The 27226-nt window shown below is 41.4% G+C and overlaps 2 protein-coding genes and 1 long non-coding RNA gene across 5 annotated transcripts in view; 1 reads left to right on the top strand and 2 right to left on the bottom strand.

Annotated features, from left to right (window-relative positions):
• Positions 1-146: 146 nt before the first annotated feature.
• Positions 147-5782, bottom strand: C6H15orf61 (chromosome 6 C15orf61 homolog). Of its 2 annotated transcripts, XM_075506409.1 has the most exons (3): positions 5397-5782; positions 3322-3477; positions 147-947 (listed from the first exon to the last, which is right to left on the bottom strand). In XM_075506409.1, exons 1-2 carry the CDS (start codon positions 5728-5730, stop codon positions 3350-3352), a joined length of 462 nt encoding a protein of 153 aa, XP_075362524.1. In that variant the 5' UTR covers positions 5731-5782; the 3' UTR covers positions 147-947; positions 3322-3349. The 2 variants fall into 2 exon arrangements, with proteins under 2 accessions (XP_075362524.1, XP_075362523.1); XM_075506408.1 differs by lacking the exon at positions 147-947 and having other exon boundaries at positions 2728-3477; positions 5397-5781.
• On the top strand, positions 5662-27226 carry LOC142411851 (uncharacterized). Of its 2 annotated transcripts, none has more exons than XR_012776313.1 (6): positions 5662-5989; positions 7865-7919; positions 13219-13311; positions 13733-13767; positions 16239-16423; positions 26489-27226. It is a non-coding gene; the product is annotated as an uncharacterized LOC142411851 (long non-coding RNA). The 2 variants fall into 2 exon arrangements; XR_012776312.1 differs by lacking the exon at positions 26489-27226 and adding an exon at positions 22819-23452.
• Positions 10421-27226, bottom strand: part of IQCH (IQ motif containing H) — a 70943-nt gene continuing 54137 nt past the window's right edge. Inside the window, exons 17-21 of the mRNA XM_075506410.1 lie at positions 19936-20103; positions 16730-16855; positions 15218-15279; positions 12365-12473; positions 10421-10995 (exon numbers count right to left, since the gene is read on the bottom strand). Of these exons, the coding sequence (XP_075362525.1) occupies positions 10894-10995; positions 12365-12473; positions 15218-15279; positions 16730-16855; positions 19936-20103 (567 nt within the window). The 3' untranslated portion in view covers positions 10421-10893. The remainder of the gene's footprint in view (positions 10996-12364; positions 12474-15217; positions 15280-16729; positions 16856-19935; positions 20104-27226) is intronic.

Below are 27226 nucleotides of genomic sequence, written 5' to 3'. Positions count from 1 at the left end.
TAAGTATAAGTAGTTAAAGATCCTGACTTGGCTGTAGTCATTAGCATGTAATTGAACTGGTAAAAAAGATCAGTTAAACCTATGTTGATTACCACCTTATCTTTGAAAGGCAATTAAGGACCTCAATCATCGCAACAAGATTTGATTGTGCAGCCTTTATTGGACATTGATCTTTCAGGAAAGCGCAGTTACATTTTCCATTAATTTACAGTAACACAGTTTAACTCGGATACCCGAGACCATTGACCTAGGTAAGATGTAATGCTAAACGCTCGTTTAGGTTAAGATGCCCCCAATAGTCATTACTGTTTAAAAAGACTGCTACAAGAAGTAGCTACCTGATCCTCTGGGTTTAGACTAAGGTTTCATTTATCTGAAGTAGTTGTTAAGTGAGGTGAAACAAAGCTCTCTGCCTTTTTATGTCATCTCTCACTCATTTAAACATCATTCTTGAATACAGTAAAGAGATAATTAAGGCAAGACTTACAAGATAAACTACATTTTATTTCAAATGGAAATGGTGCAGATCAAAGCCATAAGTTAGAAGGGTCATTTTGTAGTTCAATCATCTATAAAAAAATATGTATCAACACCAGTATACGTTGCATACACAACATACACATAGTGTAATATATACACAAAGGAACCTAATAATTAAAACAATTACAAATAAATTATTCCAGACCAGAGGAATTAACAAAGCCTGGTTCCCTACAAGTCTGTCTTTCGAAGCAATGGGGTTACAAGACAACCCAAAAGGACCTTACAGGCAAGAGACAGACATTAGGTGCTACACATGCAAATAATGCATCTTTGAACAATTCAACTGCTAGAAGCTCATCTTTAAAGCCCGCTTCAGGGACACTCTTTAGTTCAAGCATTCAGACTTCTCCACAACAGAAGACCTCGCTCTCCTCATACTGGATTATCCCTTTAGGAGCCAACAGCTATAAGGCAAGAGGTGATGGTGATGGGGATTAGAAAGGTAAAGCCGCAAAGGTTCAGCTGAGAACTACATGCTGCACGCTCAACCTTGCTTGCCATTCCCGAGTTCCCCAGAGCCTTACAGAGATTTTTTTAGACAAGAGGGTATGAATCTTCTTGGATCTTCTAGGCCCTCAACATTTCCATCTTGCGTTCAGACCAAAACTTAAGGTAAGTGATAAAAGGAGATACTAAGTAGGTATCTATAGCAAAAAGAGAACGAAAGCCAGATGAAGTATTTTACCTTTGATTGAAGACAAGCAAGTAGGTTTATATTCATACTTGAAAATTATTTTTGTCATGATTTAGTGACTCAAGCATTGTCCCTTATAAATAGCATATTTTCCCTCTTAAGTACTGTAACAGGTCACATATGAGCCTTAATGAAATGAATGAATGATACTATATTTGCACTCTGCCCTCAAACATCTTCTAGTTCATCCTTTAGCATGATCAACTTCATAAGAGCAAGAGGTCTATTGATTTTCATGTAATACAAGAAAATATTACATTTGCTTAATTGTTACACAGTGAGATCATTGAACAAGAAATCAAGTCTCTATTTAATGCTGCAAGCAGCACAGAATTGCAGTAATCAATAGGGTAGTTTGTCAAAGATGTTCTCTAAGGAGACTCGCCCATCACTGTATGGACAAGGAGTCATGTTGCCTGCATTTATTGAAAAACAGGTAAGCAAAGTCAGCAGTACACATTATCAGAAATCAAACAAGCTGCAGTGAGCAGAGGTGCAACTCCAATGAAGAGCTGTATTTATAGTCTGGTAATTAAAAACCATTTTATCAACCTTGCGTTGAGACTAAACCTTTACAGCAAGATATTGACAAGATCCGTGGCAATGAATGAGCAGTATTTGACTTTAAACTTACGAGCTGCAGTTATTCAACTTTATCCAATACAGTGAAAATCAGTTCTAGAAAAATGCTACCAGTCATTTTTATTATTAATGAGGCTTCTTATAATACCGTCTCTTCATCTTTGAGACCCATTTAACTTGTGTCAAGAATATTCTCCAAAATTAAGTAGAACAGTACCAGCGCTTCTCTGATTAAAGTGTTATTTAGTGTTGCTTTTAGAAAAAACACATGTATTGCTTCATTAAGTGGGAAACAGTTCCATTATCTGGAATTAAGTAAAAAAGTATTTAAATGAAATTATACTGTAGTCATAGCTTGATAACCATTTATTTAGGAATAGTCATTACCCTCCAAAAACAGTACCTACCCATTTTACATTTATCTTCCTACTTATGAAAATTGGAATAATCAATATACATCACCAGACATGGGATTTGGAAGAGACAGCATTATCTGCTGGCACTAAAGCTAAGCACCAGTCATACATCCTGTACAGGTGTTTCTGTTGTTTGAACTTACTATCCAAAAATTCCATATTTCTGCTCTCCAAACAATTCCCTAAAAGCTTTTTCTTTGCCCAGGTTTCCAACTGAATTTAAGTCATTCCATCATTATATGTGCCTGTTACAGCTGTGCTCAGTTACAGCTGGAGAAATCAGTTATTTCGCATTAAAAAAAAAAAAATGAGGGGAGTATTCTTCTCATTCTCCTGTATTAACTAAAAAATATCCGAAATTTGTAAATTAGCGCAGGGGACTAAATCTTCCAGATTACTTAGGTTTTGTTCCTTACCGATAAAGCAACCAGAAGGAAAAAAAACCCAATGCAGATATCTGGAGTTCAAGAATTGCAAAAAAATACAAGCATAAAACATATTTTAGATATTTTATTTAAATATAATTGGAAGAAATGTGATACAGCCATTTTTAACTTCTTGGGGTGGTATTTTTCCAAAGAGTCTTCCAGGCAATTGAGAGTAGTCAGTGCCATGGATTCATTCAAACACGCTTGCAACTATGACAATTAATGCATGATGAAACATCTAGTCAGAGTCTAAACCTAAGCACCTTAATCTTTTCACAGACATCCTGAAAATGTCTAGCGTATTCACAGTTTCCTTGCCTGCATGCTACAATTCAGTTCTCTAAGTTGGTAGATGTATCTCTCAAATTATCAGAAGTTTGTTCAGTAGTACTAGTCACTGACTTTGATAAGTTCTAATACTCTTAGAAATATTAATTCTTCTCCCAAGGCTTCTACTTTTTCAACTTTACTGACCTCTGCAAAAATAAATCTCTTATGACCAAAAAGTCCATGAAGCTTCCTGAAGACAGCATGTTAAGAATGAACTGTAAAAAAAAAAAAAAAAAACACCAAACACCAAAAACCCAAACCAGTTGCCTTCAGTTCTTTTTAGTCAAAGGGAGTAGGTATTTGCAGCAGCTGTAAGACAGAAACCCACCAAATGACAGGTACTTGAGGGCACGATTTCAGTACATTGCGCCTTCATCTTCTTTATTTAGAAAATAAATAGTAACTGGGCCATGACTCGTATGAACAGTCTCTGTGACACTGACAAAGAACCAGGAGCCAATTCCATATAGTAAAGTTGGGATGCCTAAGAAAAGACAAAAACACGTTACATACAAAGATAGCAAGCCAGGAAAATTAAAACCACCTATTAATAGTAAAGAATAATTACTCCAAAATGAAATTAAAGGAAAAGCATTCCTGTAAAAGCCATCTTATTAATATTTTGCCTTTACTGAAATGCTTACAAGTAGCTGTCAGTACATAACACCCTTCTTGTGTATCAAGCAGCTTAAGAAAAGCAGCAATATGCAGGAATTAATAGAAAAAGAAAATGGGAGGACAGCAGTAAGAAAGAAATGAAACATGGTCATGTACACAGCCTGATTTCTACCGATTAAAAAAAAAAATATATATCTGAACACTAAAACATTCCCTGGACATCCACTTAGTTATCAGTTCAGAGTTTGTCTACGTATCAGAGTAGAGATAGGAAGGAAAATAGGCAGTGACTTCATAGATCAACATGAAGCTGCTCTTGGGAAAATGAGATCAGTAGTCAAGACTACCAACTCCAACAAAACTGGAATGAGCAGAAGGGTGTATATACAAAAAGTGCCATCATTTTTAGCACTGCCGAGTTACCCATCTATTACAACAACATTATTTTACTTAATATAGGGGGAAAATGGAGCTGGATTTAGGCCCTGAATTTGGTAAGGTACAGAAACAGCAAATTCAACATGCTTAAAGTTATCCAAGTGCTTAAGCTAGATTCTCAGAAGAGGGAGATGAATTGACTTTTTAGTCACGCTTGCCAGCCATTTAAATATGAAATATGCAGGGTAGCTCCAAGAAAGGTGGGGCAGATAAAAGGCCTGACTGTGTGGAGTGAAAAATGAAATCAGATTTTTAAAGTTATTATTAAGAACTCAACGTTTGTGATTACCTTTTCTCACCATGTCAGTTGGAAAGATCAAAAAATGAAGACTAGCAGACACGTTTTATAAAAAGTCTTGCAAAGACTTGCAAAACAAATGAGATTTATTTTTTTAAATGAAATATGAAAACAAGAAACTGATACCATTAGTTATGCGACTCTCAGCATTTACGTAAGTGTTGTATCTGTATACTAAGTTTTGAATAATAATGTATTTCAAAACTTATCTATATCCATTTTTATATTAATAAGGTACTGATAGAACATTATTAGTTATTTATATTGCAGCAGCACTTTAGGATCAAGAGTGATCCGAGTCCTCCACTACATCAGACGCCGCCTGTATGTAAGATGCAAAAAATGAGCCCAGACACTTTCTAAGCAGCAAACTGTTTTGCTTCATCCAGTGCTCGTGTATTTGCTTAGAGGACAGAATTTCATCCACCGTAACAGAACACAGATTTTTAGATGGAAAATGATCCATACCACCTGATGTTAGCCATTTAAATAACAAGCGCTCGCACGTTTGCTTTAAGGCCCTTTTAATTTTTCTCTCTCACAACTGGACAGAGACACAGGAACTCGGTAAAACCCCGAAGAGTATCGATTTACAGCTCTGCGTTCTCACAGCTGCTGAAAGGCCGGGCGTATTTTGATTTGTGTTTCCTTACGCCGCCAGGTCCGACCCGGCGGCGGACGAGGATTCACTCACCTCAGGGGGAGAGAGGATTCACCTACCTCAGGGGGAGAGGAGCGGAGAGGAGAGGTGCTGCCCGCACCAGAGGCGCCCGGCAGGTCCCCGCTCACAGCCCCGTCCCGACTCCAGGGGACAGGCACACGGCTCCCGGGGGCTCCCGCCGCTTTTGCCTCTCCCCGCCCTGCGCCCCCCTTCCCGCGGCCGTCCCTCCCGCGAGGGGCGCAGCCCGCCCGCCTCAAGCGCCTCACTCCACCCGCCGGCTGCAGGAAGGAGGACGGCCAGAGCCAAGGGGGAGCGCTTCTCCGCCCGCCTCACAGCCGGCGAGGTAAACCGAGAGGAGGCCGCAGAGCCGGCCCGGGACATGACTCACCGGCGTTGAGGACCTTGAGAGCGGTGAAGGCGGCGTTCTGTAGCGCCAGGTCCTGCGGGGCGGCGCGGGAGCAGTGGTACTTGATGAAGGGGAAGCAGCCGGTGCGCAGGATGTGGTAGTTGGCGCCGTTCACCCGCCAGTTGAAGTGGGAGAGGCCGAACTGGTCGTTGCGCACGGCGCTGTACTTGACGCAGTACGAGGTCCAGTGGGGCAGGCCGCGCTGCCGCAGGTGCTGGCTCAGCACCTCCGAGGCGGCGGGACGGGGCGCTGCCGCCGTTCCCCGCCCCAGCAGCAGCCCCACGGCCGCCTCATGCAGCCGCCTCAGCGCCCGCATCCCACGGGGCCGCAGCCGCCACCCCCGGACCCCCCCCCCCCCCCCCGCACCCAGCCCGCACCCACGGTTCCGGCCGGCGCGCGTGCGCCGCCTCGGCGCGTGCGCCGGCCGCGCGCAGCGGCCTGCCGGAGGGCGGGAAGGGGTGGCGGCGGCGGAGGGGTCACCTCAACGGCGGCGGCTGGGGCTCTGGAGGAGGCCGTGACCGTGGAAGTGGCGGGACTGGCTCTCGTCTGGGTGCGAGGGAGAGCGGGGCAGTCTGGTGTATGCGGTTCCGTGAGGGGAGGGGAGGGTCGGGTCGGGTCGGGTCGGGTCCGGGCAGAGGGAGACGCGGGAAAGGCCGCACCGGAGCCCTCCGCGCTGAGGTGAGGCAGGCGGGTGGGGCAGCCCCGCGAAGCGAGGGGATCCTCCCCGACACAGGCCGAGAGGTGGGCCAGTCGTCCCTACAGAGGGACGCACGTTAATGCTCATTGCGGCGAGGGAGAATATCACAAAGAATCGGGCAGTTACATTTTTAGAAAAGGTTTTGTTTACAGCGTGCGTGCTGATGGAAGCACCCCGGGTGTTGCTGGCACATCTCAGCTGCAGTGTCAACCAGGTTAACGTGTGCTCAGTAAAAATTGTATTAAATTGGTGAAATTCGACAGCGATGTCAGGTTAAGAATAGTTCTTCAAAAGTGTTAGACCCCTTTGAGGAGAAATATCTTAAAATCATACCCAATATTCCCTGATACAATTTTTCTAAATAAAAGCCAAGGTTTTGAACCATTAAACAGTCTATTTGAAAAGAAGAGATTGTACAGAAGAGTAAACTGAGAAATGGGAACAGATTTTTCCTTTTAATAATTGCAACCAGTATCTCAAACTCAGCAATCTTAAACCATTGAGCTATGTAGTATGAATGTGCTAATTAATCAATTACTACCCAACAATGTACCCTGTTTATTTACTGTAATGTACTACATGTGTGTAGAACCAGTAATTATTAATCATCGTCAGTAACAAATTTGACTCAAGTTCACCTTCCTATAATTAATAGAGCATATAGTTAGCTTTAATATCTTTATTAGTGGCAACAGTGACTGAGGATAGAAAAGAAGTTGGAATCGGATGCTGTGGCTCACTGCAGTGAAAGGCTGAACTAAGATATTACACCTTAACAGTGATATTCTGCTCTTACATTTCATGGTCAAAAGTAGTATATATTGCCTATAAAATGAACATACCACAACTACTTTGATTTTTAAAACTATTTAGAGATATTTTGTTGTCAACTTTGTGTTGCTGTTATTGTTAAAAGTGCAAGAAGAAGAGAAAAATCCTTCAGCCTCTGGAAGCATAACCTTGCACGGGTTAAGAGAACGTAGATGTACCTCTACTTCCACAACGTACTACAAATGGAATGAAGTAGCATCCGTATTTACAAACGCATAGCAAAACATTGCATGCTTCAACAGTATGCAAGAATCGTGACCAAATATCCTAAAGATGAGGCTGGAAGTATTATGAAGCATTCTTCCAAATGTCTTCGGTTAATAATATTTGGTTGTGCTATTCGGGTCTCCGTGTTCATTGGGTTCTGGTATAGTCTGATCATTTTTACATCAAAACAGTCTCCTGAAATGCATAGCTTTGTGTTGAAGCTAAAAAACAGTGTACCCATTCTTCAGTCGAGATGATACATTAAATTACATTCATGAAGGTTGTCAACACTTGTAGTACCTAAACTTTAGTGCCCAATTGCTATAACAAAATCTGTAGTCTAAAATGAAATACAGAGGATCTGTATACCATAAGAGGGAGTACCCCAGACCTATGATAGGTGATTTGTTAAATGGGAAGTGATGTCAAGTAATCACCGTGAAATGTTGCAGACTGCGTTAGTTTTAAAATTCCAGGGATTCGTTACCTTGACCTAGATCTAGACGGAAGGTGGTACATTCTCCTGAACTATCCCTTTGAATGAGGTATCGGAGATCTTTCAGGAAATGGGTAGGGTGAATACTTTATTTCAGAAGACATCTGGAAGTGGTTGTGCTGACGAACTGCTTTTTTTGCTCTATGCTCAGAGTTGTCACTCTAAGTGTGGAAACTTGGGCTGAATGCCCCCCCCCCCCTTTTTTTTTTTTTTTTGCAGGGCTTTAAACCCCACTCTATGAAAAGAGAGACCCAGTTTCCAGTATGAACTCCAGGTAATGTTCTCTCAGGAGAATGACCTGAAATAGGTAGCACACATGCTACAGACAGTATGTCAATTCTTGCAAAAACAAGATACATGAAGTGCTGTCAGCTGAATGCACATCTTCATTTGCAGCTCTGGCCCATGAGGAGCACAAAACCTTTATTTTAATTGTCTGGGTCTTGTGCAGTTGATGCCAAACCCCACTGCCCCACACCTCCTTCCACAAGCATTCCTCCACACCTTGCAGCTGGGGAACCAGCTTGGGCTTTTGCTGTCCTTAGCTGCAGAATTCTTTGGCAATTTCTAATGAGCAGCCACACCTGGGCCACCTTTTATCTTTCCATTCCCACATGCTCTGTTTTCTTCCCAGTCTAGATCATGTTCTGAATAGTGCTAAAATTCAAGCTACAGTTCAAGAACTGTATTACAACTATATTTCTGACTTTTTTTTTTAAAGCTTATAATTTCATTTTATATCTGCTGTATTGCTAAAAAAATACATTTTTGGCACCAGCAGCATGGGAGTTGAATGTGAGAGACTGTAAAGCAGTTTCAGTCCTTCCATCAGCTCAATGCTCAGAAGTGTTAATAGTAATTAAAAACTTTTTTCCCTCAAAATACATTTCACACTTTGCACACACTGAGAAATCTCTCTCACCACGGGAACTTTCAGATCACTTGTTCCCTGCAAAAACAGGTACAGTTTTCTTTTGTCAGAATAGAACAAAGACATAAGGAAGTGCAGCTTTCATTTACTCCTAGGACACTGCAGTCTATTAAATGCCAGTGAACTAACGAGCCTCTCAGACCTTATGTTATTCTGGCTTGGATCAAGGCTTCATTTCCCTTAACCCTTAAGAAACTAGCTGACTCCGAGGTTGATACTGCCATGCTTTCCTGTGCCGCCTCCTCCCCCAGGGTATTGCTTCTACTGACCAAACTGGGATGTTACATAGCTTGGATATGAAGCTAGGTGAGAAATCGACAGTTCTTAGCAGTAAAATAGGAGAGAGTACGTTATAAATGCAGTGAGGAAAAAGAACAATATACTGTTCTGCAGCCCCTCAAAGTAGAACAGAGAACAAATATATCTTATCTTGTTGGAAGAACTAATAAGCAATTATACTGTGCTTTTTGGCGTATTATTTCTTGGCAAGTGAAGGATCATTGTTGTACCCACCACAGCCAAAAATGCCTCTGCTACTTTTATTTCTAGCCATAAGGAATAAAGGCTTCCAGGAAGTTCATTCATTGGCTAAATTTCACGTTAGAAAAATCTGTGTGGGCTCTGGTATATCCAAAACCAAGACCATATGGAGATTACATGTAAGAAAGGAATAAAAACAAACAAAAAAGAATTCAACAAAAATATTCTTTCAGATTTTTATTTGAAACAGGGATCCACATTTATGCAAATGTTCTCATGTGCAATTAATTACTAATGTGACCAAAGTAGAAGAGAAAAAGGCTAACACAAAAGATAATGTATGAAGCTAATGGGTCAAGCACTCAGGCATCGGAAAATGATCTGCTGCAACTGCTTGGTCACATTCGTTATTTGTCTCAAAAACTGTTTTTGCCTGAGCTTTTGGGGAAGTAATCTCAGAGATACTTGCCATGCCTGGGACAATCATATCCATCCAATGGAGAAGATGCACTCTTCTATAGTAACGTTTAGAATGTGTTGTCTGTTGGGATATGAGAGATTCGATGGATAAAGATAATTTTACAAATGTAACTTGTCCTTTAACATAACAGTGCACAGCAATCGTTACAAAAAAGTCACTGGTATCTGAAATACAGAATCTATCTGGTGTACAGATAGATCTGCAAAAGTCATGGTATACTGGGAATCATAGTACAAGTATAATTCTAATGGTCCTCTTAGAATCTATTGTTGGACTAGCGCTATTACTATTGTTTTTGATAATTTGAAAGCAAACATAAAACAACTGCTACAAAAATCTGTAGATAAAAGAAAGAGCGGAATGGTAACAATATGGACAATCAGTTCTGAAGAGGAATCTGGGTTGCTGGGTTTACTGATAAGATGGCATTTAAGGGTATTTACTTACAGGCAGAACACTAGACTTACCTCCGTGTTGGAAGCCTGTGTTTTGGAAGACAATAGGTTTGAAAGGGAATTTAGGGTCCCAGGACTCTTTTCAATAGAGTCTGATCTAGTCTGATCTAGTGACAAAAGGCAGCGTGTGATCCCTCTGTGTATATCCAGGGGCATATAAAACAGAAGAAAGTGGCATTTTCATTGTTTAACATCACTAAGAGAATTGCTGGAATACCTTACGAGGTTTGGGGACACCAGTTCTGCAGGGATGTTAGCAAACTGAAGCTGACTCGGGAGTTTTGACTGAAGGAACAGAAGAGTTCAGCCCACAGAGAGGTGTCATTTTATAGTAAACAATTCCTCGGTTTCTCTGACAAAGACATAACGAGATCCAGTTCCTGGAAGCTGAAGGCAAACAAATGCAAACTGCGCTTAAGGCACTGGCTTTAACAGTAAGGATAATTAACCCATGGGAGAATTTGCTAGGGATGTAGTGGATTGTTTATGTTGATGAACCTATCTTTATGAAGATACGTTAAGGACAGTTCTAAGTTGAAGGCTTGATGGAGGAATCGCCTGGTAAAATTTTAAGGTCTGTGCTCTGCAGGTCGGAGTAGGTTGTTTCCTCTGCCCTAGAGGCAGTGATTCTATTAATAAGATTTTAAAAACAGATAGCGTACTTCAGGAACGACAGTATGAACATCAGGGGCATTTATTATGATCCTCTGCTTTTCAACAGTTTATTTTTGTGAAAGAAGGAATATTCTTCTAAACACCGCACTCAGAAATCGTGGAAATGTACTGTCTCAGTTAATATTATTTCACATGCCAATGCAGAAGGAAAACCAAACCTGTTCTTACAGATGAGAAAGCGTTTCCAGAAGCATAAAGAATAAGGCACTTAAACATTTTCCGTTAACTATTCTTTCAGAGCATCTGCTTTCGGAGGTTGCTCTTCTTCCAATTTCAGTTTGTTTTCTGCTGTAATTCCTAGAATTGCTTCAATATCTTGAATTGCCATCTGTAACGGATTCAAGGAATACAAGTTATTTAATGGGCATTATAATGAAATCTAGCAGCCAAAATGCACAGCTGGTAGTCCTTGCCTTGAAAAGGTACCTGGTGTTACACAGGACACGATGCACCAATTAAATTTACTATTACTTTGGGGACAGTTGGGGGAATTATTAGTAAATATGTACACATCTCAGGTAAATAAAAAACACAGTTCGTTGCAATTTGTACTTCTAATTAACTAACAGGTGTTCTATTTCACATATGTAAATCATTGTTAACTCACTACGAAGAAGAGTTCCCTTTTACATTTTTCTTCAATGGTTGCTTTTCACTCCCTCATATTGAAAAACGGGGGTTGGTTGGTTTGTTTGTTCTGTAACACGTTGAAATTTAATTATATCTTCTCTAAAACTGTCATTTCACACTCTGCTTGTCAGAGGAAAATATAGTCAGAGTTAACACTGGAAAGAATCTGATATAAATTATGTGATTTGAGATACAAATCTGTAACACAGTGCTCCCCTTCACCTTTCTACAAAGCGCTTAAAGATAGGATCTTAGAAACTTTTTATAAAGTTAAAGGTGATCTAGTTTAGCAAAAGAACTCCCTCCGGAAAGTTTAGCTATTCTCTGGAATCAAAAAGCAGCATTGTAATGAGTGCTTGTTTCAGGGCACGGGGTTGGATTCATTATTGCTTTACTGTCTCCTTTCGCCAGCAAGGTCGTCACAAAGGAGCTTCCCAGTCAAGGTGGGCGCTCCTGGGGGAACGTTCCCGGTGTCACCAGCCCCCGCGCTTTGTCCTGCCTCCCCCCGCACCACCCCAGAGCATCCTCTGGCACACAGGGATGGGCGCTGCGGGCAGATTCAAAGGGCCGAGAAAATTGGGAACAAAATTGACTTGTGAAATTGATGGCGAGGTGAAAGATGTGAACTAATGGATTAAGTACTCGGTGGCTGGCTGCTTAAAAGAAACCAGTGTTAATAATCTAAGGAGCTATTATAAACTGAGAACGTTTCTTTCTAATTTAAGATTCCTGCCTTGATGGTGTCCCTCTAAAACAAAAGGGACAATTGTAGCAGAACTGTCTGAGGCAGTGCCAATAGCTCCTTTGCTTCTTACAACGGACAATCAGGAACATGACATTACAAATAATTTCACGCTAAAGTATGTCTCTCTTCAAAGAAAAAGTTTCAAACTTAAATTTAACTAACAGGTTCGTTGGGAGACTTACTATATTGACCTAGACACTGTAAAATACGTACCGCTAACAATAAAAAAGGAATGGTTTAGCACTTGTTTATGATACAGCATGAGGTATTTTCAGCCCTTGTACAGAAATTAACCAGGATCGTTAGTTAATTAACACCTCACCTTAAAATTGGTCTCGCCTTGCATATTAGGTGCTGATATTTCTTGATGGATGATGAAGAGATTGCGAGCAAAGGTCATGAGGACCCCCTGGAGATCCTCTCCGATTGTTCTGTTAATGATATCCAAACAAATGAGTTTACCAATGATTCCCTTCACATGCTTAAAAACAATCGCCCTCTCATTTGTGCCTGTCTGGTGATGGAATTTAATGAGTATTTTCAATCTCACAAGGTGGCAATCTTCAGGGAGATATGAAAGATGAGGCTCCATTTTAACTTGTCAACAGGAAGGATTTGTGCAATAAATAATTTTTATTAATCAACTTAGCAGAAGTAAGCAGTAAGGTTTCAGCTACTCCACGTAAAAGGCTACCATTGAGTTAGGACTGAGACAGCAGAACACTTTAAACACCTGGAAAAGCTGTTGCTTCTGCCTACAATTTGTGGAAGACGTCTAAAGGAGAAATTTCCACAGCATTTCTTAGATTGTTGTAGCTTTTGAGGCTTCGGTTTCTCAGTGGTACATACAGACTCTCAACACATGCGATCTTATGGAACAGGATATTATGCTGAGGGAGAATGTACCTCATTTACTGACTGGAACTGACAATAGATCTCCAATGTAGTAAAACGGATGATAATTCACATAGGTATTTCAGTGATTTTATAAGCTCAAACTGTTATATTCTCGAAAATATTTCCGAATTAAGATAATGAAATTGCATTGAAAATCTGATGGAAGACAAATCTGGGATCAGAATGTATGGCAAATATATTTGAGAGTATTCTGGTAATATATTAATAACTGCCAATTCAAGCTGATGATCCAAGAGCTGTTGTTATGTTTCTTACCAGGGGAGCAACTACTGATGTATCGTTTCGAAGAAGTTAGCAAGAAGAATGCAGGTAGGATGCGGGATCTCTGACATAAGGAGTCCACTTTCCGAGGTATGTGGCTAACAAAGTGAAATCACGCCAACAGGGACACGGCAATCCAACAGTTCCCCGACTCTGCAAAGGGCAGGTCCTTCTCCTCTCTTCAGTTCCTCCCCACCTATCTCGCACAACTCTCATGGTCACTATATACCCCTCTATGGACTGATTCTATCTTAGCCTAACAGAAAAATGATCCAATAAAAGAAAGCTTTCTGCTGAGTTATTGAGCTGGTGTAAAAGTACCAGAGACATGGCAGAAGGAAGGTCAGGAGGGAGGAGGACTCCGCAGCTGCGGTCAGGGAAGGAAAGATCTTACCTTTCAGCATCAGTGGGCTGTTAGGAGAGGTTAGTGGCTTATGGAACACTTTCAGATGCCTAAATCACTTTTAAAATGGCTCCTGTTTAGTGATTTTCTTTCAAATTTATCTTACAGCTCAATCATGGAAGGTGCCTACATTGTGACTGCAGGTGAGTGCAGTATAGTATAAGAATATCTAAGCTTTAAACAAATCTGACTCGCTTGTATACTACCCACGGCCTCCTCCACAAGGAGCTGAGTACAGGCTGAAAGAATCATAGCCCTAGAAACAATCTTTAGGATTCATTTAGTCCATTCCCTGTGCTAGGGCAGGATCAATGCTACTTACATCATCCTGACAGAGGTTTGCCTAATCTGTTACTAAACACTGTCAATGACGACCGCACCAAACAATCTAATTAGTTCTTCACTTCCCTTACTATCAGAAATTTTTCTTATGCTAAACATGAATCTTTCTTGCTGCAAGTTAAGTTCATTTCTTCTTGTCCTCCTACCAAAGACATGGAAATGAGATTTTTCCTTCCCGCAGTGGCTTTTTATGTGCTTGAAGATTGTCAGCAGATCTTAATTCTGCCTCCCCCCTGCCCCCTTTAGTCTTGCCTTGTAAGCCATGCTTTCTAGAACTCTCAACATTTTCATCGCCTCCCTCTGAGTAGAATGGAAGGATTACTTCCAGTGCCTCCCAGGTTATATGGTTTACTTTTTTCCATAAGATTATGACATTGTGACTTGCAGGCAGTTTGTAAGCCACTGTAACTCACAGATCCTTTTCTGCAAAGCTGGGTGTTCCTCGTATTCATTACTGCTACCTAAGGGTAATTTCTTGCCCCTGGTTCCAGCTGAATGTAATTCTATTTTTCATATTGTTTCTTCAATTTGTCAAGATCATTTTGAGTTCTATTCCTGCCCTCCAAAATACTTGCAGTGACATCCAGCACTCGAAGAAGCTGTCGTCTTATCCAGGTCATTAATGAAATAGCTCCAACATCAAAGAAATACATAACAGACTGAGAACAGACCATTTCGGCCTCTCACTCATTGTTTCCTATTTTGGCAGTAAACGTTATGTAAATTCTCTCCGAGGAGAGGTTTTCAATTAGTGTATAGTAGATTTGTGCAGATTATGCTTTCTTAGACTTCTTAGGAGAGGTTCAGACATCTAAAGAATTACTAAACTCTCAGATCCGCTGTTGCCTGACTGCTGTTGATCACTTTGTGAAGAATGATATAAAAAGGCATTAAACTTCAGCCTTCTTCACATTGCGTATAGTTAGGTTTTTAATAATGTTGCCTGTAAAAGTAAGCGTGTGCTCTCACAGCTAGATTGCTATTGACAGTGAATCTAGCTCTTGTAAAGCTAATTGCAGTAGGTCTTCAGTCTGCGATGCAGTCAGCCTTTGATCTAAGCAGATTCCTGTACTTTTCTTATTTTATTACCAAATGCTTTTATTACCAGAAGCCTCCCTAAAACTTTTTGGAAGGCCAGTCTTATGTTTTTGAACAGCAGAAAGAACCTGAGACATGCTGTGGTGTCTGCTCTTCAGCCCAAGCCTGTTCCCAGCTGTTTATCAGACTGTGGAACCGACAGCGTATACTTACATCATTCCAAATCTGTATCGCTTCTGATCTTCATACAATATAAAAACTGTTCCCTGTTTTTCCTGTTAAATAAAAAGACAATGTTGCTTTAATTATTCCTAAAATAGTGATAATTGTAATAAATGTATTAAACATGGAGAGCAAGTACATAACCATACCTAAGAAAGGCTAGTTTTGAATTGTGTGTAATGGATTATTGCTCAGTGTAAAAGATTATTGCTCTAACTTATTGTAGAGAATACAATATATGAACTTTATGTAAGTAGAACACATATGGCAGAGTCTATTCAATAGCAAATATTTTTGTTCCAAGTAGGAAGAGATGGTCATAAGTACTTTAAAAATTATCTCCTTACACAGTTACTTTTACCAAGAGGCAGGTTAACCCCTAAAAGCCTTATACACACTTAAATTGAAAGACAGGGAAAATATTAGGTTAGGTTTTCCTCTCCTTCAAGTTTATCTTTCACCTCAGCTATACATGGGACATGGACTTTCATTAACCTTCTGCTCTGGTTCATCACGGGCCTGACACTGGCGACAGTTTGGTCAGCAGCAAAACTCAGAGTTTGATTTTTAGATGTGCTAAGCGACAGTTACCACATGTCACTGCGAGAGGTCTCATGAAGAGGTGCTATCCCTGGGGACAGTTTATGCTGAGAAAACATGTAAAACTTTGCATTTCCCAGTGAAGCCCTGTGCCCTAGCATCTGAAATCTATCTGTTCTTGTCTCTTGTAACATTTTCTAAACTCCTTTACGTTTCATTCTTACACAATTTTGTTCATAAGCCTTAAGCACTTCCTTTCCTAGCAAAGACTGCATTTTCATGTCTTCGTTCCTCTTTCTCTTCTCCATTATCACCCAGCCTCTTGGCCTCTGAAGGTGTGTCTTCTCTTACAGGCATGGAGGTGTGTGAAAGGGCTATATGATGGCCAAGTGCTCATGAAAGCTCACTGCTAGCATGGTCCTGAACCCAAGCACAGCTCCTGGCTGACGGCCGTAATCCTTTTTGCCCGCAGAGCCGTGTGAACAAACCCGCCAGGACAGCGTTCTCTCCGTAGTCTCTGAGAGGGAGAGACTGTCTCACTCCCTATTGTGTAACACAAACATGTTGTAGTACTCTTCATCCTTCACTGCTTCCAGTCTTGAACCAAATCAGATATCTCAGAACTGTAGTTCTTCAAGACTTACACCCCAGCTAAAGGTAAGTGTTAACAATATTAGACTCATTTTTACAGGAACTACTGAAGACCTTTATGCAATTCAGAGTTCATTAATTAGCATCATGAAAACAATTTAAAATAAAATCAATTCTGATGTATACCAAGTCCTCTTCACAAAACTGTGGAGCAACACCTTGCTGTCTCTTTAACAGAACACTTAAACATTGTATTATGCTAAACAGGACACTTAAAGTTTACATTGTGCTAAGTGGTTTCACCATATTAGAATTTACATACAGAAATTATGCAGAGTGAATATCACGTTTTCTAATCTTTCCCGTTCGTACCTGGAGGTCAAATCCAACACCATGAGCTTTACACATCTGGAGGAGAACATTATAGCAGATTACGGAAAGGCTGGAGTGCCTCAGTTGACTGCTTGCTACTGCACACCGGTTGCCTATTGGAGAAGGCTAGGGAAAACAACACCGGATTCTTTATTTTCATACTGGTTTATATCAGAAGCCAACAATTTACTATTTCAACGGCTTTTTCTCAGTGAACTCATGTAAGTGTGCAGTAAGACTCTGTTTGGAGGAATTCCTGTTCATCACAATGTCTACTGAACATAGACATTTCCATGCAGCAACATTAAATCCTCACCTCACGCTGTACGCAAAACCTTATATTATAGATAGGTCTACAGAATCACTCTTTATGAGCCACGTTTTGATATTTTCACGGCTTCATTGGTAACTGAGCCATGTGAAATCATTCTGAGTGGATCCTCTGAATCCATCCTGCCCTGGGGTAACATATGTTGTTCTAGAGTCAGCTCTTCTCGATAGCAGGAATTCCAAAGCGGATCATCAGTAGAACACCAAGACTGAGTGTTCTGCTACACCATTAGTGTGCGTAATTTTTCCCGCAAGTCTTTGAGTGACTCCAAGAAGCCACACAACTGATACCAGTGGGGTTCATACTGTGGAGCAGAATCGGTACTGCATTTGAGTTTAAACTCTTCCCAGTGCTTGGGACAAAAGAATAGAGATGTTGCATTGAGTAGGACTGAACAGAGCCGTTCTCCTAAACCAAGGCTTTCCGGTGATGTCATTTTTAATACTGGACTGTTCCTTCAGAGTGGGGATACTGCACGTTGAAGCATGTAATTTACTGTATTTTTTCTAAAATGATACTTGTTTTGACATGGACTCATTTAAGCTGACGTAGTTGAAATCCTTATATAATACATCTCTGCCTGAAAATTAATCATGTTTATAATATTCTGAGAATTAATAACACCCATTGCTCAAGTCATTAACTTAAAAAAGGAGCTTCCAAAATCTGTTCTCTGCAGTAGGGGACCACAAATAAATGAATGCTTGATAAAATAATCCAAGTAGCAGTTTAACAAGCGTAAACTTGAATGTGGCTGCAATAACACAGAACTATTGTTTAAGGGTTGGCATCAGGTTGATGAGGTGCTTATTTCAGCTACAAAGCATGCATACACATGCATAATGAACTGCAGTATGAATTATTAATGTGTTGCTTATTTAGCCTCATCTGTCTAGAAGATAATGTATCCTAACTATAATGAGTGATTGGTTTTGTACATAATTACAGTAGCAGCAGTATCTAGGAAATTTGTTCTTTCAAAGAAGGATTTCTAAAAATAAAATCATCACACAAACTCAGTTGCTGCTCCATTTTATCAAAATCAAACCTACCAGGATTGAGAATATATAATAAATTAAAAGGGACAGAATCATTATTAACATCATAATTTTACACAAAGTGTTTTACTTAATCATTCATTACAGATCATGTGCTGTAAAAGCATTTGTCTCTTGGTTTGTTTGTTTCTTTTTCTGAAGATACTTTCTAGAGAGAGTGCATTTTTGTTGTTAACTCTTAAAGAGATCAAAACCTCAGAAATACAGAAAGAAGAAAAATAAAGGATATAGTGACAATTTGTGTTAATTCTGACATAATTTTAATTTTTAAAAAAGTTGCTACTTGATTACTTTTCATTTCTAAAACTTGTTCTACTGGGACTAATCATACCTTACTGACTTCTCTCCAACTAAAAGTGGTTGCTTGACAAGAACAATAGATCAAGAGCTCATTAACCTCTAAATTACAGCTCTGTGACATTTTTGGAATGGTGCTACATTCCTCCTCTATGCATGAAGAAAAGGGAGTTGTGAGTCTTCTGTCAAAATGTGTAAAACGGCATGTGCTCTATGTCTATAGGTGTATATATACATGTACTTACAGATACATTTCTTATCCTCTGACTTTCTAAAGGCCTTTCTTCCCTGTTTAGAGGGACAGTCTCAGGGTTCAGAGCCCTATCGAATCCTGCACCAAGACTGATCGAATTTAACAAATCCGCATAATAAGCAAGTCGTATGTTAACCGTGCTTCTGTGACAGTGTGTTTATAGGGATATCAAAGCAATACACAGATACCATCTTATTTAAAATCACATCCCTGGGAGGCACTATTAGGCCACAGGAGTCTTCAGAGAGGTCCACAAGAAGCAAGTGCCACAGCACTCATCATTTCCCTACCTAAACCTACAATTCCAACCACCTCAGCTTTGTGTGCAGCACCCACTGAGAGCCGAGCACACGTGAATTCACAGCACCTGACACCGCGTGCGGCTGAATCGGACCTGGCAATAGAAACCAGACAGATTGAGGGGGGGACTTCAGGGCTCAGGGATCTTGCTTGGCATTGCAGGCCGGTGCTTCTCCCCCTTGGGCTTTGTACCTCTGGTCCAGAGAGAGCAAGCAGGAGGGAGGAGTATGGCTGCGTATTCCTGCTTAGGGAACTCACCTCAGGTAGGGTGCTAGGAGTTTTTCTTCCTGTTCAAATGACTGTGACCATAATTAATACTGAATAATTAATATTGAACAGTTAGATGGATGGAGAACTGAATGAAGGTTCTGAGAATCAACATGTGGGTTTAACTCAAGGGAGAGCTGGGAGGGATTTAGGTGTCCAGATCCTTCTGCAGATGTAGCCCTGATTGTTTTACCCTCAGTTTTGTGCATGAAAGTACAAAGCTGGGGCAGAACTTCAGTGCTCTAACTTCTGATGCCAAATCAGAGCTCATGAGCTGAAGGCTCCGATTTCTTCTTGACTGCTTGGAAGTTACTCCTACAGTCAGTCAGCAGTGCTTTTGCCTCCTTCCTTTTTCTTGCAACATACAAATTACCACATTTTTTACAACTCAAAAACTACCTGAAATATTTTCTACCTGAAACTACCTGAAAAATACCTGAAACTACCACAAATCACTATTACTGTGTACAAAGGATGAACAATCAGGTACCAGAACCTGAGTATAAGCATCCAGAACCTTTCCTTTAATTTCTAATGTGATGGCATCCCGTTTACTTTATTAACCTTGTAAAATCTAAAAGTAGCAGTTTAAAATCTGACAGGAGCAGATTCAGCTCCTCTAGAACAGTGATCTAGGACAGATTTTAACTTTTCGGTAGTTTACAGTAATACTTTTATTTGTAAACAAATCCCCGCTTACAGTTTTTGTCTCCTCATGCTGAATACGTTGGCTTTTCATTTTATTTGAACCAAGAGATACTTCCAAGCGGCTAGAGCGACAATCCAGATTTCCATCTGTCACGTACAACATGAGCTGAGTCAAGGCCAGCTGGTCACTATAGCAAAGGTCAAGGTCTGTTGCCCATACCTAATCAAAACACAAACAGGTGCATTAAAATAAAAAAAAATAAAGAGAACAAGAAGGGTGAAACTCCGCAGTCGTGTAGAGGAACATCTATGCCTTTCTTTCCGTGCATGTACTTACGGTTTCCTTGTGCTGGCGCATCATTGGCAGCGATAAACCACTCCCAAACGGGAACAATGGGAATTCTTACGTAACTTCAAAAGTAACTTTTGAGAGAACACCGAAAGGCTAAGGACAAAACAGTGACCTCTACTACCAAGATTTTAGCAACAATGAGAAAAAGTGGATAGATGAGCTCAACAGCTGTAAAGCCTGTAGCACATTAAATAGGTAATTATCTAAATACTAAATAGCACACCTGGATTTTTCAGCTGAAGAATAATTAAGGTCAAAGAAAGTCAACCTGGAGTTACAAATAGGTATTTTGAGAAAGAAAAAGGGAAGTTCCAGAAGGCAAAGCTAAACTGAGTAATAAAAGGAGTAGGGAAGCCTGGAATGTGTGTGTGACCGATACGTATCGGTCATCACAGGGGTTGAGCAAAGCCCGTTCCCATTGCCGCACGTGGCCTTACCAAACAGCGGATACTTCGGCACGTAGAAAACCAGACGCCTTGCGGCATGGTTCTGCTTCCACTCACGCCACTGTTTTGTGGTGCTAATTCAGCTTTCTACTCGCATAACTACACCGGAAATCAGACCATAAGATCATATGGCTGCCAGTGGAACACGTCCCACAGGCGGGCGGAAGGGAAGCCCACCTCACCCATGTGCAGGACATACTTGCAAAAATGATGAAAGCTGCGTATAAACCTCAAGAAGATTTCCTAGCATTAAAGCATGTAAAAGTCAGACAGGATTTGTGAGGCCAGTCCACACTGAGGGTGTAGCGGAAGGAAGTACCATGGATTGCTTCTGTGAGGCTACTCCATCCCTAAGAACCTGAGCACGGTTTTACCCGTGAGTTTTTCCCACTTACAAAATGCTTGTGCCTACTACGCCAATGAGAAATGTTAACGCACGCAAAAATCTGCCCTACAGTGGACCCCTTTAAAACAAATCTAGCAGTGAATGACTTGAATAAGCCTTTGAATGGTAAATGGCGTCATTATAAGGATATTAAGAGGTCAGGCAGTCAAGGCCTCTTGGTAAACTGGAGTTAATTTCTGAATCATATGCACATAGTAATGCCCTTTTTATAATGGTGAATAAATCACATCAGTAACAGTTGTTAATATCTAACTGCCAAGTATCTGTTGCTGTATTAAATATCCTATTTGTCAACTTAAATATTTCCTGCTGCATGGTATAAAATGCAAATCGGATGCTAATGGCTGGCTTTACTTAGTAATAGGGGAATATTCCCCAATTATAATGCTTAATTTTCTTCAATAATTTATTCTTTATCATCACTTCTGCAAGACAGGAAGGAACTTTCATATCAATTTGTACTTTTCCGGTATGTCCTAACCTTTTCAATGAGCTGGATAGTAATTATAAACTATACCATACTGTGGAAGCGTTACATTAATTTCCATAAATATTATCAACAAATCAGTAACAGCCAATGTGTCTTGAACCTTGTTTGAGTCGGATTTTAGATTCTCAGTTAACGCTTTGTCCCCAGAAAGAGACGGCAGGGCTACACGGGGGGACCAGGGACTGTTAAAATCTTGGATACCCAAGGACTGGTCACTAGCTCAAAGTGAACTGGTTGCTCTTAATCCAGACTCTGATATTATACCTGCATTGCTCTAACCTCAAAGTCTGCACCAGCACAATCGGGGAGCTTTGTTGATGCACAAACAGAGGGGCAGGAGGCAAGTTTGACTGAAGGCAGACCATAAAATGGCCAAGATGGAAAATCAGCAGAAGTTAACGTCACTGCGGCCGAAGTGCATCTGGGTAAGCGCAAGGGCTGTGTTCTGGCAATGGGTAGAGAATGGGTTGAGCATTTAACAGCAGGTAAAGCATTAAAAATGCAGCCTGGCAAACATAAACAGCCATTAGCACAAGCCAAATTCATTACGCCCTGGTAGAGACGCAGACAAACCGTACCAAGTGTGGGACAGCACATATGCTTTGCAAGAGTTACTCAACAAATCCCTTGTCAGTAACTAAAATTAGAGTATGTGCAAGTGACATCGTTTTAATTTCAGATGCAGAGAAGAGACCCATTAATTACTTGCGTGATATATTTTACCTAACCTGAACAAAAACCCAGCATGCCAACTCTGGCTCTAACGCCCCGCTGGCACGTCCCCAGTTGCTGCTGTGGTAAGGCACGGAAGCACTCCTGGATCCCCCTGCACCAGGGGATGGCTCCAGCCTCATCTCTGCCCAAGGAAGGGGCTACAACACGGGGAAGAGGAGAAAAAGCTTTTAGCAGGGCAAGTTTCGTGCTGGAAATCATGAGACCGACCAAAAGCTAGTTTAAGGAGTTTCTGTTTACTTTCAGAGTGTGTCAACTAGTTGTTTCAGACATGGCTTCATCATCTCAGAGCGACTACCCTCATACCATTGCCTACAAAATTAAGGGCTCAGATCAAGAGGGTGGACTGATGGCCCTACCGTGTAATGAAGGAAGGTGTCCATCCCCTCCCCTGCCTGTTACTCTTTAACGTTGTACGGAAGGAGAGCTCTAAACACCTACTGAAGCTTCAGTCACAGTTACATTCTACATAGGTAAAGTCATCGTATTTTTTGCTTTCTTAAATACAGGGCGTAGATCTCCACAAGCACAAGGGGGAGGAAGGCAAACATGGCTGGAAGCCACCTGTCCACCTCCTTTCATTCTGGGCCTGAGCCTGAGGCTGAACCACCCCTACTGGAAGTTAGAGCAGCCAAATGGTCATCACTGCGTGCCAGCTGGGATCACCCCCAAGGATTCTTTTCCTGGCTCAGGATTGTCAGAGAACACTATATTGTGGCCACGTCCCTTTCTGCCCTGGATGTGTCCCAGAACACCCCTAATGTGGGGAGAAAGGAAGAAGGATGAGATGGCATAAGAGTCCAGCTTTATCCTAGCAGGGGATTCCCTTTTGCCATGGAAATCCAGAAGTGCCCTTTAAATCCCCTTTGTGCTGCTACAGAAACAGGAAAGACACAGGGCCTGGGCAATGGTTCTAACTTTGTTTTCATAGATAATTTCTTCCCATTTTATTAGTTCAAATGCAGGCCAGATCATTAGTAACTAGTTGACTGAATTCTTCAATGGAACAATTTCTAAGTCCCGTTCCAGTTCCTGAAGGTCACGAGTCCTCTTTGCGAAATTATAGCAATCGGGCAATAGGCAACATTTTTGGTAGTTTTGAGCAAGGATGGAAGTTCGGCGGGCCTGAGCCTGGCTGGTGGAGCTGTGTGAAGACAACAGCTATGCAGTGCTCTTACTCTGAAGTAGGCAGCCGGCTCTATCAGTCTGGCACCTTTCACCAACGATATATCGATATATATCCCCAAATGGAAAGGGATAGCTCATTATATCATCCTAAGCACATGTTGACCATATTGCAGTTAGCAGGTGTCCCTTGAGTGTAATGACCTAAAATTAATTGTAATGAACAAAGAAAAGAGCACCAGAATCCTTTATATCTGTGTCTAAAGAATTCTAATTAGGTGGACTCCACAGTTGAGGACTTCTCAATTTTCTGTGAAGATGTTACCAGGCTCATACTAAGATCATATATTTCCACTGCTTTGAAAGTGCTCTTTGGCATGCAGAGCACTAAGCTAAACCAGTACGGCTAGGGCTGCCGTCAGCAGCAGATATGGAGAACGTGAACTGAGAAAAACATCTAACGTTAGAGCAAGAGCAGCTACGCGTCGCATGTACGTGACCGATTTGGGCAATATAACTGAGACATACCTATTGCTCTCTTCTGCTTCTTTTGCCACATTAAGATATCAGAGCACAGGAAGCTCTCAGGTTGGCTGCTCCTTCCAGTCTGTAGTCCTGATGCTGCCGGCCAGCCTTAATGAAGCATCGTGCAGCATGCGAGCAGAGAGGTAGGCACAGAAAAGAGGGTACGATGGAGAAGAAGGCAGCATTAACAAAGGTAGCACCAGTCACCCCAAATGGAGACGCAACTCTTCACCTGAAAGAATAGCCTCTGTGAAGGATGACGGAGACTTTCGCAGCAGAGCTGATTCCGCAGACGGCTCCTCCAGCGGCTCGGAGGCACAGAGCACCATGCGAGGAGGAGGCAGTGCCATTTACAGACCTCCAGCACTGCTCCCCACCCTTGCTGGGATTGGATTGAAGGCTTTGCCCACGTATGCACATATACTAGATTGTATATGGCACATAAAAGGGCACTCATCATTCTTGACGTTACCACTCACAACTAGAAGGAGCTCAGGCAGACTCCCACTATTAAGGCCTTTAAAAACTGTGAAATGTAGAAGCAGTTAAAAGCAATGCAGAAGTCAGGGGGGAAAAGGAAAGAGTGGCACTACGTGAGCTCTAAAGAAAAAGTATACAGCACCAGGTAAAAGCAGTGAAGAACAGATCTTGATATAGTTTCCAGCAATGCCTAGTGTTACGGCGGAGCAAGGAACACCGCTTTCCAGCAAGGTTTCCGTTTCAAAGGGAGGAGTATCCGAGCTGTAAAACAAGCAGGATGTGACATTTCTATCTGTGGCAGACTTTAGCTGAAAAAACCCTACACGCAGAAATGTGAGCCTACTGAAATCAATTAAAGGCTTTTCACTTCGTCTCAGGACATAGAATAGTAGCTGTTCCTGCAGTCTATTAAAAAAAAAAACCCCACAACAAAAAACCAAACCCAAACGAATGAAAACGTTTCTTAGAAACATCAACCCAACTCCACCTTTGTGGCACATAATCTTCAAAACAGTCTAACAGCTCCAGCGCTCCAAGCACAGGCAGAGCAAGCGCAACATCAGACCTGCTTATTGGGTTGGGCTGTTCTTCTCTTAGCAGGCTAGAGAAGGTTCATTGAGGTTCAGCTCTCTAGTAACATCTATTGGATTGCCACAGGTTTTCCTTCAAAGTAATATAAAGTGGGTGTCAAAAGCTTCTAGAATGCCTTGAAAATCTGAGCTTTGGTGTTTTCTGTTTTGGTTTTTTTTTAATTTTTTTTTAAATTTTATTTTATGAATATAGTTCCATAGCCTATAAAGCAATGTCTGTGGAGGTCAGACAGTTAATAACCAGATGAATTATCATCTCTTCCAGTAAATCAGGAGCTGTTAGAAGAAGGCTGGTGCAAAGGTCAAGTTTGAGTAAAGATAAAGAATGATACAGTCATACAGATTAACAAATATCTATTACTTGCATCCGTACTCATTTTCTGAGGATATACAATAAGGGCATGTATGCAGTCGTAGGTATTTACCATCGTAGGGATCACATCCTGATAGGATTGCATGGGAAATTCGCATAACGTAAGGAGCTTTAACTTGAGATTTTGGGACTTTCAGGACACTTATGTGCTCAGAAATTAAAGTGGAACAGAGCTCACTTGTGAAGGCTAAAACTGATACTTGTTTTTCAAACAACAAATGAAAGCTCAAAGATAATCAGATCTGCGTTTGTATTATGACTTATGGTTTAAAAAAAAAAAGTAGAGGCAGTAGTTAAGATTTTAGATAGTCTTATGAGTGGTTTTAGATTAAGCTAAGCAAAGCACAGATTAGGACTTTCCAGAATCCCACCACTGGAAAAAAAAAAAAAATAGTTGGAAATACATCTTGCAAGACTTACTGGCTGCTTTGTCCAGGGAAATAGGATGAAGTCTGGAATTGCTCCCTTTTCCACAGGCTGCCAGGGGCTGCCAGAGACGCTCTCCTTCAGCACGCACAGCTTAAGAGCCTGCGCTTCACGGCAAAGACATCTCAAGTGAATAAAGTCACAATTATAGTGTAATTCTTTACAACTGCCATAAAATGCTTCAGCTTTAGAACGTAAGCTTGAGAAAGGAAGGAAACATAAATTCTTAAAGAGTTACTAAATGATAGCTTTTCTTTCTCCAGTTTAACTGTTCTGTCTGCATCTAGTATTGATATCTGCGTTATTGTAAAGAGCACACCTCCTATTTTTAAAGAAGTGGTTGAATGACACTGTAAAAATGTCAGTTAGTAAAACATTAATGCAACTTGGGCGTTGAAAAGACAGCTTCTTTTATGACTTTTAAAATTCGCAATGGAGTTGATTATTTCAGCGGTGATCGCGGACAGGATCTTATCCGGCTGCCATCTCGTGGCAGCTGCTGGGATGGTCTGGTGTTGGCCCGAAAACTTAAATTTTAGGGCCCTAGAACTGGCCCGAACCCCTATCCTGCTGAATATAAGACTGGAAGACGGTTAATGAAAACACCGTGCGGCTCTTGTTTGAAAATAACACATAGAAAATGCTATATTCTCTCTGCAGAAATCATAAGAGGCATATGCGAATACAGAAGAACGCATCGCACCGAAAGCACCCCTCAGAGCATTAACTGCAATGCTAGACGGGCTTCAGAGACTTGGACTCCGCTTTTCCTGACCCCAGGCCTGCCTGCATGGCCCACACTGGCTGGCAGCCCTGAAGCCGTCCTCCTCAGGGTCTTTTTAAGCCACTGGACGGGAACAGAGGGAGAATACCCACCTAAGCCTTCCCAGCTCGATAGTTCTCCTTTTGGTATGGTTTGCCTCATCTTTTCCTCTGCGCCCAAACTGAACTTAATCCAGTGTTCTCTCACTGTTGCTGCAAGAGGTAGGGGGCTGTGTAAACCATCAGACCGATGAAAAAGGTGACTTATAACCCCGCTTCTCCAAATGATCTGTCCACAAATCTATGGGTGTAAGTAAGTTTATGCATTCAAGCAGTCCCACTCAATTAAATGGACTTATTTAGCTCCTTGGCAAGTTGGGATCTGAGCGGCGTTCAGTCAATACTGTGCAAGACTTCACTTCGAAGGGTCAAGGCCTTGCTCTTGCAGATCAGTCTTGGAAAACAGAGTGGGAATCGGAAGCGATTCAGTCCAAGTCGTGCACCTACTTTTTCTCCTCCGCTTTTCCCCCCAAGACAGTGAAAACAGCATATCTCCATCTCCCTTGCCCTCAGGAGCAAACCACGGATGCTTATAACCAAGACCGGAACAGATTCCCGAGGCAAACAGAGAACTGT

Source organism: Mycteria americana, chromosome 6 (genome assembly GCF_035582795.1).
Source record: "Mycteria americana isolate JAX WOST 10 ecotype Jacksonville Zoo and Gardens chromosome 6, USCA_MyAme_1.0, whole genome shotgun sequence".
Taxonomy (NCBI): Eukaryota; Metazoa; Chordata; class Aves; order Ciconiiformes; family Ciconiidae; genus Mycteria; species Mycteria americana.
This window is presented reverse-complemented; position numbering and strand designations above follow the sequence as displayed.